Genomic DNA, 18,436 nt, shown 5'->3' with positions numbered 1-18,436 from the left:
TTCCTCTTCCGGCGACAAAAACCTCCCGCCCCCGCTCCATTTCGCCTCAAAATCGCCCGCGGGGGGGGGGGGGGGGGGGGGGTGTTCCTCCCCAAATTCGCCCAAATCGCCCCTCTTTGTCACCCATTACACTTAGCCTTATCAAATGCAAACCAACATATATCCAGATCTTTAGTATCATTGTATTTGGCCCACTTCAAGCTCTTACAACCTTGATTACAATACCACGGTTTACGCAGTCCCTAATAATCATCCCAAATGCTCACAATATTGTATTAGGCCTGCAAAAAAGTTGACATCATTAGTTGTTTTGATCAATATCAGGGACGACTTGAGTTGACCAAAAGTAAAAGTTTGACTAATATATTTGAACTTCTAGTAGGTAGTCTTCATCTATTACGCCACAACTTCTGAGCCCGTACGAATCACAAATAGCTCTAAAAGATTTTCAACATGGTATATTTGACTTTCTTAAAACAATTACTGAAGATGACGACAAAAGTATACTTTCACAAAAATAATTTGGAGGTTTTATAAATAACAAATGCAACTAAGTTCAATATGTTCTACCTTCTTTTGTTTTAGCTACTTTTTATATTATATCGACTTGACTTGTTAGAGATTAAACATCGAGTTGATACAAAATAGGTATATATATAGCTCAAAATTATGTCTTTTAACTGTTCCCAAAAGAACTTAATTGCACCATTATAGTAGTGGATGTTTTCATCTGTGCATGCATTATTAGCTTCTGCCAAAGGCTCCCAAAGCAGATTTCACATGCATCTTCCTTCACACAATTATTAGCCTCACATGCATGTTGCTATGGCTTTTTCAGATTTCACAGTCCTTCAAGACCCATGAACCATCATGACATGTTTAAATTGAACCAGCTGGAGGAAGAAGATGAAACCAAAAAAAAAAGTATTTTTTCTACTAGAATGGGAGGTTGCGGGTTCAGACCCCTCCTAGCCCGTTTTTTTGTAACTTTTTTTAGTAACTTTCCACTATTCACTTATTTTTTTTAAATTTCCCCGTTAACTTATTTTAGTAACTTTCCACCACTCAAAACTTTTTTTTAAAATTTTTACAATTTTACCAACTTTCCACCATTCAAAGCATGCAAATGCAAACCTGTCAAAGCATGTGATTGCATTCAAAGTATTTTACCATTGTCCACCAACTACATTGCATTCAAAGCTTAATATACCATTTTCCACCAACTACATTGCATTCAAAGCTTAAACCAACTTTCCACCATTCAAAGCATGCAAATGCAAATGCAAATGCAAATGTAAAGTTTTGACCTACCTAGATATCACGCATCACCTGTTAAACCAAAAAAAAAGGAATATTTGTTCCTAATCCGTTATTAGCAATAGAGGATTAGGGTTTTTAAAATAAAAAGTTTTCTCCTAATCCGTCATTGCCAATGGCGGATTACGATTTATATTTAAAACCCTAAAATGTGCTTCATAACGTACTAATATTATATTATTAGTATAAGGTATTTTCAAAGTGGTATATAAATAGTGAGACTGGTTGGTGTATTACCTGGTAATTCATCATCGACTATAATGCATCCTAACGTTGAGTATGCTAGCAGTCCAACAAGAGTCATTCCCAAGGAGTTATGTTACCTATGTGATGCTCCTACTTTCTACCGTATGACTTGCGATACGTGGATCCTACATTGTGTAAGTGTTTATATATTTATTATCTTGATCAAATATGTCTTTTGATTGAGTAACTAAATATATGTTTTCTTAGTGTAATTGTGAGCTTCCTCAGCCTGAAGCAAAAGTACACTCCCTCCCACAACCTCCCTCACTGGAGTTAACTTTTGACCAGTTGAATCCAGATTTGTTAGAAGACCTAGATGTGTTGAAGAATATTTATGAAAACGAAGGGGAAAAAAGAAGTTGAATCGGAATACCACCATGACCCGTATCCTGGAGAGCACTCATCGGGTTCGGAGTGGTCAAATGATGATTGCCATTGGAAGTAATCTATGTTTTATTATAGTTATTATGTGTTTTTTAATGTGTTTTTAATAAAGTTGTCATGTGTTTCATTCATTTGTTTTTAATTAACTTGTTTGTTAATTCAAGTTTCCTTAATTATAGTTTGTTTTATTAGGACACTTTAAAATATAGACTATTAACTCATAAAATTTACTTTAACAAAACAAAAACAAAAACATTGAATTACAATTTATATATTTACAATTTATAAAAAACAAAAACAACTCACAACTTACTTCTACTATATATTGTATATATAACACCCCCACTTTCATTCTCAACCCCACACTTCTAAAATATATACTCAATCTCACAAACCACATCCAACACCTCAAACCCACACCCAAATTCAACCAAGAAAATGAATTCGAACTTGTATCTCAACCCGGGTCCAAGGGATGAAAGTCTCTTGTACCTAGGAGCCGAACACCGAGCCCGAAATTTGTTCCTCAATCCACTAGAGGGGGAGAGCTCTACATTGGATTTTAAACGTGGGGATGGTACATTTTGGGAGCGAGTCTCGGAAGATATCATAAATCTAGAGGGTAGAGTTTTGGAGTATATTGATTTATTTGGATTTGGCGGCATCGTTCGTTGTGGTTATAGGAAAGTTGACCGAGCGTTGGTAGAAGCTCTGGTTGAAAGGTGGCGTCCCGAAACGAACACGTTTCACCTGCCATTTGGCGAGGCGACTGTCACCTTGGAGGATGTTAACGTTCTATGGGGGTTACCCATTGAGGGCGAGGCGTTAGCCGGGTACGAGGAATCGTTCGACTACAACCAACGGAGGGAAATGTGCTATACTTATTTGGGTTTTGATACAAAAGAATCTGATTATAAAAATCAATTTTTAAAACTCAAATCTATAGTAGAGTTTATGTTAGGTTACCCAATAACCGAAGAATCTACTGATAGAGAATGTATGCAGCGTGCCCGTTGTGTCTGCCTAATAGTGGCTTCTAGTAACATGTTAGCAGATACAAATAATGGGTACGCGTCATTGCATTTACTATCTCATTTGAAAGACTTTCAAGTTAGTGGGCAACTGAGTTGGGGTTCTGCTGCCCTGGCGTGTTTGTATAGAGAACTCTACAAAGGAACCAAACCCCAAACAAAGGCAGTTGGCGGCCCAATGTCACTGCTACAATTATGGGCATGGACCCGAATTCGAACAATGAGACCGACAATTGTCAATCAACAAATCGATTGGAGCCATCCATATGGAGCAAGGTATTAAAAGATTTTATAATGTTTGATTGTATTGATATAGGGTTGTATTAAAAGATTTTAAAATGTTGGGTTGAATTAAAAGATTTTAAATAATATAAATATCTATTATTATAAATTTATAGATCTTAAAAGTGCTGATTTTAAAATAATATAAACATCTATTATACGCTCACTATATAAGAAAATTCTTCTATATAAGCCATCTAGTTGAGCCAAAATGTATAATTAATACACATGCAGTAAAAAGGAATAAATTACCATACGAACCACTTTATTTTTATGATTTATAGAGGGAAAACAAGAATGTGTTTTCTATAGAAGTATGACACATTGGCCATTTTTGTTGCTACAGTGGTAAGAGTCACATGAGAATCTTTTATTTCTAGGTATAGAGAAAAAGTTTTAATCTTTTATTTCTGAAAAAAAATATAAATATTTCCACGTTTGTTTTTTTTAACAAACGTAAGGTACATTTGTTTGTTTTTAAACTTCTTAAACATGATAAATTACAAATGACTAACATTATTTTATAATTTTGTTTTTTATATTTTTAACATGAAACGGTAAAGCTTTATACTCGATTTATTATTATATTTTCGTAAATATTGTAACACTTATTATTGCCTTTTTGAAGGTGGGCGGAGCATGACATTAGTCACAGGGAGACTCCTTCACACGTGTTGAAGGCCCACCGGACAACACTACAGAATCTACGAGAGGCTGAAGTATTTTTTTCGTTAACCATAAATGTTTTTTTATAGAGATTGTAAATACTAAATATTAACAATATTTTTGTTTTAACAGTTTGATTGGATGCCTTATCGGGACGTGATGAATAGACTCCCGCAAATGTGTCTAACAGGCTTATACAGTTGGAGGTCATCATGTTGTCTAATTTATTGGAATGTCGTTGAGTATCATCCGGTGGAACGGGTGATGAGACAGTTTGGATTTCTTCAGGAGGTCCCTGACCCTATCCCTTTATCACGTGAAGTGCTCTGGACACTCCGTAAGACAGCACGGAAAGGGAGGTTGGGCACAGACTGGTCTTCGGTTCATGCCCAGTATGTCCAAAATTGGAACCATAGACGCGAAAATGAGGTGCAAGGTATGCAGACCAACACGCCTATGACACTCCATACTTACAATGACTGGTTCCATCGGCATACTGTGTTATACATAAAGGACCCGAGGCACGCCCCCGGTTTTGTACATAGTGGATTCGATGATCACGGTGGAATGTCAAGATACTTGGTTAGTATAATTACTACTGTAAAATTAAATTTAATAAATAAGTAATGCATTTGGGTTTTAATTAATTTTTGGTTTTGTAGGTGGATGGATTAGGCCACATTAGTCAAGAAGCCATTAGAATGCAGAACATGGGCCCTGCACGTTACTTTGAAAATTTTGGAAGGATCCAAAACATGGCTTCTCAACTAATTCAATCTGTTAATCAGCCATCCTATATACTGACTAATGAACCACATTTGAGACACGATAGCACACTCCCCCAACATGCTTCGCGTCCTCGGGGCCGTCGTGGTCGACCAAGACCTAGGGCAAACCCTATTAATGATGATGATCAGGGGGAGGGTCCGTCGAATTTCGGAAGGGCATCAACCGACTATGGGGCGGGTCCCTCCAAAACATAATCCGCCATTGCTAGTAGCGGATTAAGAGAAAACATTTCTTTTGTCGTTCATCTTCATCGCCCATATTAGGTCACTGGTCCATGTTTGAACAACATTTCACATATGAAGAGATACATGTTTTGCATGCAATGGCAATGACAACTTTTAATCTTCTGCAGCTTTGAAGGAATCTACTTTGAATCAATGTTTGCTTTTATTATTTGAAGGAATCTTCTTCAACATTTCACATGTAAAGCAATCAATGTTTGCTTTTAATCTTTTGCAGCAATGCATGCAATGGACATTAAATTGGTTAGTTGGGCCTTTGGCAGATAGTATTAAGTTGGTAGAAAACATAACTAGTAGTTTCGTTAGTGTGGTTAATTTTTTCGTTTGTTTGGTTAAGTGTCCAATACGAGTTACACAAACTATACGAGATAAATTTGTAGATAAGTGGTATTAATTTGTACGAGAAAAATACATCTTTGCATGACCCACTTTCAACAATAAATACATACTTCATATTTAACATCTTTACATCAACCATACCATTGATATATACTCCATCTTCCAAACCCTTAATTTTCTTCCAAATGGCGCACCGAACAGACAAAGAAGAAAATGAAGAATTTTTTTCCTCACAACCAGTTTTCAAATCGGCAAGATGGACTGATGATGTTTAGAGGCGTTTAACGAGGCCTCGTGCAATAACTTCGGCAACTTCTTCATATGTTCCTGAAAACTCCCACGAAAAAATAATTTTGCACTTTCGAATCCAACGAAAAAAGTTGGTCAAGTGATGTAGTTGAGTTTTATATTAACGGAGACGCCCCATTTTGCTATTCAAAGTTTTTACCCATGAAAAAACTCAATCGAAGTTTATAGGGTACTTTGTTACTGTACGAGTCAAATGGTTCCCTTTCTGAAACGGTAAAATTCTAAAGTTTTTTATACTTTTATATAAAGTTTTATATACTTTTAGATATATGCTTCATTAAATGACTAACTAATATCTTTGATAAATATGTTTGTAGCACATCGAAGCGTGGACAACAAGATTGATGATTGTTCGATACGCAAAATTAAGAACTAATCCAGATTTAAGACTCCGTTGGACGGTGTTGCCCCTGTGTTTTTATGACGAAATGAAAAACGAAGACTCTATAGTTGCCATAGAGCTAGCCAGAACAAAAGACCCATATCCACGATTTTGGGAGGTTGACCAAGTGTATATTCTGTTTTCATTACATTCTAGTGGTGATTGGTTACTCGTCCGTATAGATATGCGAAACGATGGAAATTACCCGATACCGGACAGATAAAAGGTGGAGAAATGAAAAACTTCAAAGCACTAAAATGGAGTTGTTATCATTGTTTTTCCCATGGTTTCTTGATCGACGTTACTGGAGAAACTCGAATATTTCATACGAGAAAAAAACATAGTTGTCAATAGCGGTGATAGCGGGCGCTATAGCGCGCTATGTAGCAATGCGGCTATTGTCCGCTATATACAAAATATCGGTCATTTAGCGTGATTATAGCGGTATTTAGGGTTTTTTTTATTTTTTAATATACAAAATTGTAGAAACCTATTTTTAAGGCTTGTTTATCGACCAAACAGCTGCACCTTCCACAAGTTCCACCGTAAAAGCTTATTTTGTGAAAATAAAGCCTAATTATTTGCTTAAAAATTTTCTACTCCTTTATTGCTAAATATGAAATAGCGGTCGCTATTTACCGCTATTCGCTATGTAGCATATAGGTGACCCGTCGCTATTTACCGCTATTCGCTATTGACAACTATGGAAAAAAGGAATGGTTATCGGTTTAAGTGAAGTAAACGTGCCTCAAGACAATGGTAACACTTTTAATTCAGGGGGTTCTAGTTTGTATGATGATGAAAATGTTGGTTAAAAAGAACCCCTTAGTGATTGAAAATGACGTTTATGAGGTATGTGCTAACTACCGACGTAAGATGGCTCATGAATTATATAAGTGGCGCGTGGAACCCGATCTTGTTTAGCGTTTGTTTTATTGTCATCATATTCTACCTCTATTTATTTTATGTTATCAAAAATTAGTTGTAAGTCGTGTCATTTGCCTTGGTTACTTGTAATATTAATCTTCAATTTATATCATGTTATCATGTTTAAGGGTGTCTGAATACGACTCGTATAAGTGAAGCTTTTTTAAATACATATTATATTTAATAAATTGCAATCATTTTAGTATATAAATTACTTTATTACATAAAAGTAAAACACATTATATAAAATACTTTTATATCATATATGCGTGCTTATACGTACATACATAGACAATTGGAATGCGGGAAACACCCATATTGTAGGTCGGTTTTACTATAATGATTTAAAAATTTAAACGTATAAAACGATTTACTAAAATGATTTAAATGTATAAATTTAAAAAAAGATACAAAAAAACGGGTTGTATTACTATATTTACACTAAAATGATCTAAACGTATAGATTAAAAAAAGTTACAAAAAAACGGGTTGGGAGGGGTTTGAACCCCCGACCTCCCATCCATAACAAATGTCCTTAACCAGTTGGGCTACCAGCTACACAAGTTAGAATATGGATTGTGTACTTTAAATATCATCATCATCATCATCATCATCGTACTCAGTATATCCCACCAATAGCAATGCTATGGTAGGGTCTGAGGAGGGTAAGATGTAGACAGCCTTACCTCTATCCCATAGGGATAGAGAGGCTGCTTCCGGTGAGACCCCCGGCTCGATAGTAGTTTTGAATCAAGCCTTGGACATAAGACACATAACACTCAATCATCGGGACACCGGCTGATTGGTGCATGTGCCCTTGTCTTTCGGCTATCAACGCCACCACATGATGCCTGATTAACCTTCCGCCACTTTTAACGTTATTTTCACGTGATTAGTAAAATAACGTCAAAATTAGTGCAATTTTACTTTTGCCCACCCAAGGGTTCACACATATATACATTATATGTGCGCACCGCAAGCAGGGCGTGTGTACTTTAAATATATTGTAAAGGAAAAGGGGGGAAAACAAAATATTCCTAATCCGCCATTGGCAGGAGCGGATTAGGAGAAAACTTTATTTTTTTAAAAACCTAATCCGCCATTGGCAGGAGCGAATTAGGAACTTTCTTTTGGTGAAAAACGTAATCCGTCATTGGCAGGAGCGGATTAGGAAAATTTTTTTTTTTTTTTTGGTTTCATCTTCTTCCTCCAGCTGGTTCAATTTAAACCTGCCATGGTGGTTCACGGGTCTTGAAGAACATGGCAGCATGCATGCAAACTTGCAAAAGCTATAATAAATGAGATGTGAAATCTGAAAGCTTTGATAAGGCTGTAAGGATGTGAAGGCATTATTTATTTTTGTTTGGCTCTATAGGTCTTTGGCAGGAGAGGTGAAAACAATAATGTTGGCTCTCCAGGTCTTTAATAAGGCTGTATAATAAAGCTGATAATAATGCATGCATAAATGAAAATAATAATGTTAGTTGGGTAGGTAAATAATATTAACTAGGTAAAAAACAAAATTTAGTTAGTACAGAATCATGACGTTAGGTAAAATCACAAAAATATTATCATTTATTATTAGGTAAAATCACAAAATATTATATGGTAAAAGCATGACGTTACGTTTAATTGGGTAAATACATAATCATGATCGATTCCCTTATTTAATCTCTGATCGATCCTTCATAGCAATGTGGAAAGTAATCATCATTTATTATTGGTTCATTTATGAAAACAGTTCCATCCACCGGGAACAATATATTATATAATAGGCTTAAAAGAAAGAAACATTTGTCTGGATTTACAAGAAGCAATGAATGAAGAAACATGAATCGTGATGGTATGCGATCATGGAGAAACTCTATATAATTTTTGAATTTAAGTTTTAAAAAACAAACACATAAGAAAAAAAATAAGTTTCATTAGTTTTTATAAGTTACGTCACTATTTTGTTCAAATTTAACATATAAAGGGACTTTACCGTACAAAAAAATGTTGAGGGACTTTTATGAGAAAAAACAGAAAGTATGTTGATTTTTAATGGTATTGTCCCGTAATAAAATATAGGAAAATGATAAAAATGACTATTGACCGGTCTAAATAAATATTTAGTTCATTTGAACGGGGTCTTCTTAAAACATCTATCTATTCAAGCGATCTGCCTAGTTAATAATCATCACACGACTATTGCCTAGTTAATAATCATCACACGACTAGATTTTTCGACCAACCAGGTCACGCCACAAGTCAATATCCCGTGAAGACACCAAGAATTTTTTTGGAAAAATAGCCGTTGACTTTTCGGGATTGTAAAGGCATTCCGAATAGATTTATTTGGGCGTCCGGAGAGATTTATCTCGTCTTCCGACGGGGGGTTTTTGGTTTCCAACGAGTTTTTTTTCATCTTCCGACGCAACTAATCTCGTTTTCTGCTAAGATTATTTGACTTTCACCGATATCTTTTTGGCTTCCGCTAAGATCTTTTTTTGACGCATGACAGAATCTTATTGGTTGAATATTTCGTCGGGTGATGATTATTATGTATATGCGGGCTGACTGGAAAAGCTGGTCAAATGAACATTTTGTTTACTTTTAACCAGTAAAATGGACATTTTGGTTATTTTCCCATATAATATTTGTGAACCATTTGTGTATATTTAGCTCATAATCCATATATTTTCCAACTATGTATTTAGCGTGCCTTAACAAGCAAAACAGATACAATAAACAATGAAACTAAAATGCAGGCTCACTACAACACAAATGTTATAAACAATAACACAAAAGAAAAAAAAAACAGACAAACAAAACATTTTTTCAAAACCACAAAAATGTATCAACAACATTCTATCTCATTTGGAAGTTCAAAGTCCTAAGGAAAGTCGCGTAAAGCAACGCGAAGAACACACAAAAACCAACAAGAACCGCAGCAACGGGACCCATGAAATCCAACTCAAAACCATAGTAGTCTTTAATATAACCCGCCATAGTCGGGTTAGGTGACATCCCGGGCACATTGATTTCATGATTCGCGTCATGGTATTGCGAAACAATGCACCCGTACACTGTCCACGCCATTGGGCAGATCCAGTAGTACCAAATCCACCATCCAGGAATTTTCTACATTTCAAAAAAAAAAAGTCAATGTTAGTCAATTTAAAAATGTAAAATTAAGGGATTACTTTATAGAATAGTAACCAAGTTTTGAAATTGTCCAATCAGGTCAATAAAGTTTCTTTTTTTGTTCTAATCTTATATATTTTACATGGATAACAGGTTTTGTAGGGGTTTTTTATTTTTAAATAGTTTAAGATTGCAAAATATTTTTTTAAAAGTGACAAAATTAGTAAAAATTGAGAAAAAAAAATTAATTGTGAAAAATGCAAAACAAATATTTTTTTTTTAATTTTCTGGTTTTTTTTGTTGCAATTTTCCAGATTATTATTATTTTTTTGCAATTTTTATTAAAAAAAATTAAGATTTTTTTAAAATTTTTTTTCCGTATATCTTGTTTTTCGCAACGTTTTCAGTTTTTTTTTTTGTATTTTTTGTTGCAATTTTCCAGATTATTGTTATTATTATTATTTGCAATTTTTTACAATTTAAAATTTATTTTTCTCAATTTTTAAAAAATGTTTTGCAATGTCAAACTATTTAAAAATAAGAAAAACATACATGACCTTCTATCCAGGTAAAATATCCAGGATTAGAACAAAAAGAAAACTTTAGTTTTCTATTCTATAAACGTAGTACAACAAGAAGTAATCAAGATTGAAGTACTTACGGGTCGTGGGATATAAAAGCCCGAGAAGATATTAAACAACAGGTAAAAACCAGCAGCGAATATAGCAGCCACTTGCTCGTTCGGTGTGATGGAAACCGTCATCATTCCATAATACGTGAAGTATAGAAACGAAAAGAAGTTGATGAAGAACGACCAGAAGAATTTATCCGCTTTCCATTCAAACGACACCATAGTGTACACGATCGCAGTGTAATATATCGTTTGAAGTAATACATACGGTATCTCCACAAACACCTAAAACATGTTTCATAATAAGTTTCACTAAAACTTTGTAGAAAATGTATAATAAGTATTTACCTGCGCCATGGCGTATGGTAACGAAGAGTACATCCCGGCTGCTCTTTCACGATAAAAAACAGTTCTTTCTGTTGCCACGACCGGTTGAACAGTTTGTGAGTTGTTAATACCAACGAAAAATACAGCAGCGTACATTGCTCCAATAACCGTGCTCAGATCGTTGTTGCTCGACCTGAAATAGTTAAATCAATGCTTAGAAAACTAAGTTTATAAAAAAAATTATTTTTATAAATTTTTTTAGAGGCAAGAATGCAAGACTTACTTTTTGTTGCCAATTTTCCAAAAGACGGTCCCAACCATGATTGCACAAAGTAAGGTGAAGAAGAAACGAACAAGGTTATAATCGGGATTTCTCCAGTAACTCCACCACATCTTCCATATACACGATTTGAATTGGCCCCACGACGTTTGAGCGTATTGTGTTTCAAAGTGAAGATCAGTGGCTCCGGGAGGTGGTACACTTAACTCCTTCACCAAAGCCTTGTTCCTCCTATAATTATCATATTTAGTTATTAGTTATATTTATATAAAGACGTAACATTAGCTTTAGTCGTTTATTCGTTGAAATGTGAAGTGCAGGCTTACTGATGCAAAGATGATGCACTAAAATGTTCAGCAAAATCAATACCGAGCCGCATCTCTGCAGCTCCTGAGCTCACTTCCAACATCCATGTTGCGGGATTGTATTTTTCAGGAATCTTTGGAACTCCGTTAATCGCCTAAAAATATTTAAAAAAAACATTACTTTCAACTCATTTTTTTTTAATTTATGGAAATAATTTTTATTTTTTAAAATATCGAATATGCACCTCAAAGTAGTCGATGATTTGTTGAGAATGTCGACCAAGGGGACCCGAGTAAATAACTTGGCCTCCTCTTTTTAATAACAACAACTCATCAAAGGATTCAAAGATATCAATGCTAGGTTGATGAATGGTGCAAACGACTGTTCTTCCGGTATCAACAGTGTTTCTTACCGCTCTCATAACAATGGCTGCAGCTCTTGCATCAAGCCCGGAAGTTGGTTCGTCCATGAAAATGATAGAAGGATTAGCAACAAGCTCAACTGCTATTGTTAACCGCTTTCTTTGTTCGGTTGATAAACCGCTAACTCCTGGAAGTCCCACTATTGCATCCTTGATGGTGTCTAGTTCAACTAGCTCCATTACTTCATCCACAAATAGCTAAAAACATAAAGTCAAATATTATTATTATTAGTATTGAGACTTAATAAGTTAATAGTATGTTTTAACTTGATTAATAATATTTCAAGTTATTAGTAGAGTGAACTACGGTTTTTGTCTCTGTGTTTGTCAAAATCTACGGTTTTAGTCTAATAGTTTCAAATTTGCGATTTTCATCACTGACTCACTGTGGTTTCATTTCACTTGCAATTGAACCCGAATTCATTAACCCCGTTAAGTTTGTTCGTTAAACCCATCAGCGTGCCCCTTACGTGAGGGGCAGTTGTGTCCTTTTTCTCCCTAAATAAACCCTAGTCATAATTCGCAAGCCCCTCACGTGGGGGGCTGGGGGGTGTATTTGGAGAAATAAAGGACCAAACTGCCCCTCATGTGAAGAGCACCCTGATGGGTTTATCGACCAGACTTAATGGGGTTACTGAATTCGGGTTCAGTTGCAAGTGAAATGAAACCACAGGGATGAAAATCGCAAATTTGAAACTATTGGACTAAAACCGCAGATTTGGACAAAACACAGGGATGAAAACCGCAATATACTCTAATATTAATATTAATAAGATTAATGGTATATTGGTATGTACCATTTTGTCTTCCTTGCTGACTTCTTTGGCGAGACGAAGGAAAGCTGAGTAGATCAAAGACTCGTGAACAGTGATAGTAGGAGAATGGATATCGGTTTGTTCACAATACCCTGAAATTCTAGCGAACGTTTCTTGTTTTTTCGGGAATCCTGATATTCTAATATCTCCTTCAATATAACCACCGGTTTTTCTTCCTGCTAAAACATCCATCAAAGTAGTTTTTCCCGCCCCACTGACTCCCATCAACGCAGTCAACACTCCCGGTCTAAAAGCACCCGTAACATCACGAAGTAATTGCAACCTAGTTTCTGTCACACCTTGTTCTCTCATTTCCTATTTCAATAGATAATCATAAGATTTAGCCTATAAGGCTATGATCATATATAAATTTATTCAAATAACATTTTAGAATAAGAAGCTTACACCAGGCATATCGACATAATAATTCATGTCGTCGAATGACATTGCGAGTGGAGTAAACGGAAGAACCATCCCTTTCTTAGACGCACCGTTGGGATCAGAAACGGCAGAACTAATCTGGCGCAATTCCTTTTTCCCTTCTACAAAATTTAACATTAGTTAGAAATGTGTCAAGTATATTAAACTTATTATGAAACTTAGTATATAAAATTTATTTCATACTTGAACTGACTCCTTCGGTCGCATGACCATCCATGGCTGCAGCTTCTTCCTTGGAAATGATTGCTTGCGGTTTTCCAGGGGCTGTTTAGTAAGTAAACAAATAATTAAACAAGGTTAGTTATTAGTTATTAATTATTAAAACTATAAGTCTCTAAAAACTTATAAACAGTCTTAACTAACTTACCTTCTAAATACATGAGAGCAAAAGTGAAGAGGATATTAAACAGAAAAACAAAACCGAGAAGAGCACCGGCACCAATCCAGTACGAGCTTTCTGAAGTCGGGATGTCCAAGTTCTTCAAGACAGCAAAACCTAAACTCGTTGAATTATCAGAACTCTGCGAAATAAAAAAGATACAAAATTAATAAACTTTCTTCCTTTTATGTAAAATTATTAAAAATATTTTCAAAACTAATGACATACTCTTTGATCGGTCCACCTAGGATCGAGGAACTCATTGATGCAAATGGCTTTGAAGATATACGACAAAGGTGATAGCCAATAAGCCCATTCCCACCAGTTTGGAATTTGAGTTTTAGGTAGAATAAAACCACCCAACAGAAATATAAGCAGAAGCACAACCGATCCACCCGTGTTTGCAATATTCATTGTTTTACAAACTCCAGCAATCAGCCTAAACAGTCCCGCTGCAACGTTTTGTATCAAAAACACCAACAGAAGATGCTTGAAGAACCTGTTTTACATCACACCATACATATTCCATTAGCATAATATGCTAAAAATGTTTATCGTGAGAAGTGTATAAATAACCAGAGTAATTATGTTAACACTGGTGTAATTATTATTACACCATATTATTTTTTATAACATAATTACTCTAGTTCAAAACTGTAATACCTGCTGGCGTCAGGGGCAAGACCGACACCCCAGTAGAGCATACTAGTCCACATAATACTTTCAATCATGGATATCGGTATACGAAGCAAGAAAGCCGGAAGTGTGAAAGCCCATGAAGGATGAAACATAAGATCCCTTTGTTTGTAAACAACGGGAAGTCTCATCACAATGAGTGACAAGTCAGCAAGCCCGTTAAACATATTAATAAGCATACTATTCAAAAGTGCACCGACATAGAGTGCCCCGTCTATTTCATTCCTGTGGTGCATTGTGGTCCTTAGATACAAAGTCGTGCAAATAAACGACATAAACAGGATTTGTATGGTTTTGAAAACGAAAACAGGTGCGTTTCGTTTCATAAGTAACACTTCTTTGTCCCATGAGGCTTTAAGGAGTTCGGTTTTGGGTACTAAGTATTTTTTGTAGACTAAAGCGGCTTTGTGGCTTTGTCTTTTGTCATATGGGACGGATAACTCCTGTTGCAGCTTTACTCCTACATGGAAACTTTTGAACCGTTGACTGAATTCGCTAACTGGGATGTATCTGTATGCTCTGTTTCTATCTGCCCAGTATTGTTCTTGATCCTTTTTAGATGTCACCTATCAACACATTCAAAAAGTTAGTAAAACGGGTTTTGGATTAGAACGAGTTCGGTTCAGGCTTCGAGCCGACACGAGTTTTGCACGGGATGGGTTCTGTTCGGGTTTGTTTCTTTGTTTCGGTTTCTGTTCATTTCTCGTTTTTTTTTCTTTTTTTTAAACGAGGACAACGGATGAAACATTTTTGATTTTTTTTCACTTTTTATGTATTTTATTTATAGTTTGATTTATGATTTTTTTAAATTTTTTTAGGGGATTTTTTATCTTATTAGAAAACCCCTAAAAAAATTATAATAATAATAATAATAAAATCATAACTCAAAATATAAATCAAAAACAAAAAAAAAACTAAAATTTTTCCTCCGTATCATTAGAAAAAAACCGGAAACCCTTTCCGACCCTAACCTCTTCCGACCCAAACTAAAACAACCCTTTTTTTAATTGACCCGTTTCTCCCTATGACCCGTTCGACCCAACCAATTTGCCACCCCATACATTTCATTTTAGTTTTACCTCTTGCAAGTAGTCAGCAGTACCCTTTCTTTCAGGGCATTTGAACCCGCAACTCTCAAAAAACTCAACAACGTGCTCTCGTGGGCCCTGGTACACAATCTGGCCCTCGGATAATAAGACAATGTCATCAAAAAGATCAAACGTCTCGGGGGCAGGTTGTAGTAAGGACATAAAAACTGTGGACTCAGTGAGATGTGCTACTTGTTGCAAACATTTCACTATCTGAAAAGTAGTTGAGCTGTCAAGACCCGTCGATATTTCATCCATAAACAACGTTTTTGCGGGGCCCACAAGCATTTCTCCAGTCGTTACACGCTTCTTTTGTCCTCCCGATATACCTCTTCTCATTTGGTCCCCGACAAACGTGTCACGACACACATCAAGGCCCAATATCTGATGTTTAGTGTAACAAACATGTAAATATTATCAACTAAAAATATTGAAACTCGAAAGAAGAGTATGTATTTAAGTAATACTTACTCTGAGAGTGTAGTAAGTAATCAAACTACTATCATCTCCTTCAATAGCAGTCGCCTTCATAAAAAGATCAACTTCCGCTTCTGGGAAGATCCCGGCTTCTTTTTCTCTTCTTGCAAGCTCGGTTAACATTTCTGTGTTTCATTATTCATAGTTAATAATAAACAAGTGTTTTTTTTTTTATAACAAAAAACTGAAGTTAAGTTACCTAAACGAGATCCGACTCCTTGGCACCGAGCTGAGAAATCTAGCGTTTCTTTAACCGTCATTTCTCCAGCATGAATATCGTTCTGGCTAATGTAAGCCGCAGTCCTTCGTGGCTCAAACTCATTAAGTTTATGACCGTTGTACGTTATCTCACCTTCAACTCTTAAGCTCGGGTCCAGCCTTCCCGCCAAAGCTAACAAAAGCGTTGTCTTACCCGAAGATGGCGGTCCCAACAGTAATGCCATCCTGCAAACATCATTTAATAAGTTTATCAGCAGAACATATTTATTTTAAAATATGTGCGTGTGCGCGCATGTGTATATATTTATATTATTATATATTTATATACCTTCCGGGCCTGATAATACCGGATGTATCTTTAAGAATCCGAAGCTTAGCTTTCTCTGAGAAACTAATACCAATGGAAGCTAGCAGCCCTTCGACAATATTCCTAGCAGTGTTCGGCAGCGTTGGAAGTGCTCTATCTCCTACGTGACAATTCGCTTCAACCGACAAATTTTGAAACCGAACTTCTACAGTTGGAAGCGAGATTCCAACCCTTAAATCATACATTAAAATAAACATGCTAGTTAGTAACTATGCATAAACATAATTTACTCAACTCTATCAATAATTGCAGCCTAAACAGTTCAATCAATAATTGCAATATAAAAAGTAATAATGAAGTTTAAAATTTTATATAATGTCAATTAATGATGAATCTACGGTATAAACAGTGTTGTAAAAATCAAGACTAGGCGCGATTATTAGGATATTACATGATACCGATTTTATTTCACCTAATCGTCCCCTAAAATCGGTCAAACTTTGGTCAAGATCAGTCAAAACTGGTCAAAATCTTTGAAGTGTTTAAAAGTTATACTTATTTTGAAAAAATTATATATATATATATATATAAACCTGACAAATTTGATCAAAATCGGTCAAAATTGGTCCAAATCTTAAAGTATTTAAAAAAATTACACATTTTTAAAAAACTATACATAAAATTTTATAAATATATAAACCTGTCAAAATCGAACAAAAATTTGATCAGAATTGGTCAAAATCAGTCAAAATTGTTCCAAATCTTTAATTTTTTTTTAAAAAAATACACTTATTTTGAAAAATTATATATTAAATTTTTATATGACCCCAAATAAATTAACGTCATATGTAAACTCGCAAGAACTCCACTTAATATTTTTTTTTTGTTTTAATTCTTTTTTCTCAAATTTAATTTTTTTTCTCATATATTTTACAATTAAGTTAAATCTAAAAAAATAATTTACTCCATCAACTTTTGTACTTTTAAGATAGGCGTAACAAATGTTTACGTTACGGCGTAAATATCAATATTTTGCAAATATTTACGTAATGTAAACGCCAGTTACACCCATAATAAAAGTTGTCATGCATAAAAATATAGAAAAAAAATATTTTTTAATGTTCCTAACGAGTGCTACAATACTGATTACTTACTTATCAACCCGATCTCTAAACTTCCTCAAAAAAATCTCATTATCTTCTTCAGCAACCTTAAATATCTTATCAATAAAGCTTTGTCTAGCTTGAGGATCAAGATCTCTAACATCCAACAACATTTGTTCATTAGGCATTTGCTGCTGATCCGCGGGTATATACGACTTAAATATAGTCGTACGTAACCGATTATACGTCGGTAGTTTTTCCAACGCGGCCCATCGCAGCGCCTCCTCGTCCTCCATCGAGTGACGACTGCTTCGGCCGTCGTGGCTTCCCCCAACGCCGGGAGCAAACGCGTCTTCCATACGCCAGCTCCCGGCGGCACGGCTGAGGCCGCGGCTTATGCTGCGGCCTAAACTCTGACTTATACTCAGCTTTTCCTCCATCACTCGGGTTTAATGTGTGTATACTCTTTACATGAAGTATAAAGAGGAATGGTGGTTTTATATTTATAAGTGAGAGTGTGGGACCGGGTTGGTATATTGTAATGTACAAGTTTTGATACGGGGTGTACAAGTGTGTAATGCATGGGGTAATATTCTCTGTTTTAAGATATGTATTTAATAATATATTGGGTCAACTTTGATGTGCTGAATAGACAGTTGACCTTCCTGTTTATTTTCTTCATGTTTGGTTAATTTATAGAATTATAAAATTGTAATAAGTAATATTTGTTGTTGTTTGATAGGTAAGAAAAAACGAATGAATAAAATACAAATATAAGTGTACATTTGTGACGGAATAAATAAAATTACGAAAATAATAAAATGGTAATGGTGATTTTATAATATTACATAAATTTATTAAATAGTTTTTTTAAAGCAAATAATATTTAATTTATTTATTCGAAAA

General features: G+C 35.1%; 2 protein-coding genes across 3 annotated transcripts; one reads left to right on the top strand and one right to left on the bottom strand.

Annotated features, from left to right (window-relative positions):
* The first annotated feature begins 2,333 nt into the window (after positions 1-2,333).
* LOC143612935 (serine/threonine-protein phosphatase 7 long form homolog) lies at positions 2,334-4,707 on the top strand. 2 transcript variants are annotated; one of them, XR_013150027.1, is made up of 3 exons: positions 2,334-3,254; positions 3,889-4,508; positions 4,589-4,707. XR_013150027.1 is itself a non-coding variant. In XM_077086788.1 (2 exons), the coding sequence occupies exons 1-2, from the start codon at positions 2,386-2,388 to the stop codon at positions 4,013-4,015; spliced, it is 996 nt and encodes a 331-aa protein (XP_076942903.1). In that variant the 5' UTR covers positions 2,334-2,385; the 3' UTR covers positions 4,016-4,707. The 2 variants fall into 2 exon arrangements, 1 of the variants encoding a protein (XP_076942903.1); XM_077086788.1 differs by having other exon boundaries at positions 3,889-4,707.
* A 4,896-nt stretch (positions 4,708-9,603) lies between these two features.
* LOC143612930 (ABC transporter G family member 35-like) lies at positions 9,604-17,982 on the bottom strand. The gene is made up of 17 exons (XM_077086786.1): positions 17,582-17,982; positions 16,449-16,658; positions 16,101-16,345; positions 15,896-16,026; positions 15,416-15,808; positions 14,304-14,902; positions 13,869-14,139; positions 13,629-13,782; positions 13,445-13,525; positions 13,226-13,362; positions 12,803-13,135; positions 11,829-12,203; positions 11,605-11,738; positions 11,282-11,509; positions 11,020-11,191; positions 10,702-10,956; positions 9,604-10,037 (listed from the first exon to the last, which is right to left on the bottom strand). The coding sequence occupies exons 1-17, from the start codon at positions 17,968-17,970 to the stop codon at positions 9,765-9,767; spliced, it is 4,380 nt and encodes a 1,459-aa protein (XP_076942901.1). The 5' UTR covers positions 17,971-17,982; the 3' UTR covers positions 9,604-9,764.
* Positions 17,983-18,436: the final 454 nt, after the last annotated feature.

The sequence above is a fragment of the Bidens hawaiensis genome, unplaced genomic scaffold (genome assembly GCF_021521415.1).
Source record: "Bidens hawaiensis isolate Kalapana, Puna unplaced genomic scaffold, B.hawaiensis_p1.1 tig00036186_1, whole genome shotgun sequence".
Lineage (NCBI taxonomy): Eukaryota > Viridiplantae > Streptophyta > Magnoliopsida > Asterales > Asteraceae > Bidens > Bidens hawaiensis.
The sequence above is the reverse complement of the archived record's forward strand: the minus strand, read 5'-3'. Positions and strand labels throughout refer to the sequence as shown.

Bases quoted from the DNA above. Each gene is read 5' to 3' on its own strand.
- LOC143612935 (XM_077086788.1), top strand. From the start codon at position 2,386: ATGAATTCGAACTTGTATCTCAACCCGGGTCCAAGGGATGAAAGTCTC. The intron at 3,255-3,888 runs GTATTAAAAGAT...GCCTTTTTGAAG, and splicing joins AGCCATCCATATGGAGCAAG to GTGGGCGGAGCATGACATTA.
- LOC143612930 (XM_077086786.1), bottom strand. From the start codon at position 17,970: ATGGAGGAAAAGCTGAGTATAAGTCAGAGTTTAGGCCGCAGCATAAGC. The intron at 13,136-13,225 runs GTAAGCTTCTTA...CTATTGAAATAG, and splicing joins ATTATGTCGATATGCCTGGT to GAAATGAGAGAACAAGGTGT. The intron at 11,510-11,604 runs GTAAGCCTGCAC...TGATAATTATAG, and splicing joins AGTGCATCATCTTTGCATCA to GAGGAACAAGGCTTTGGTGA.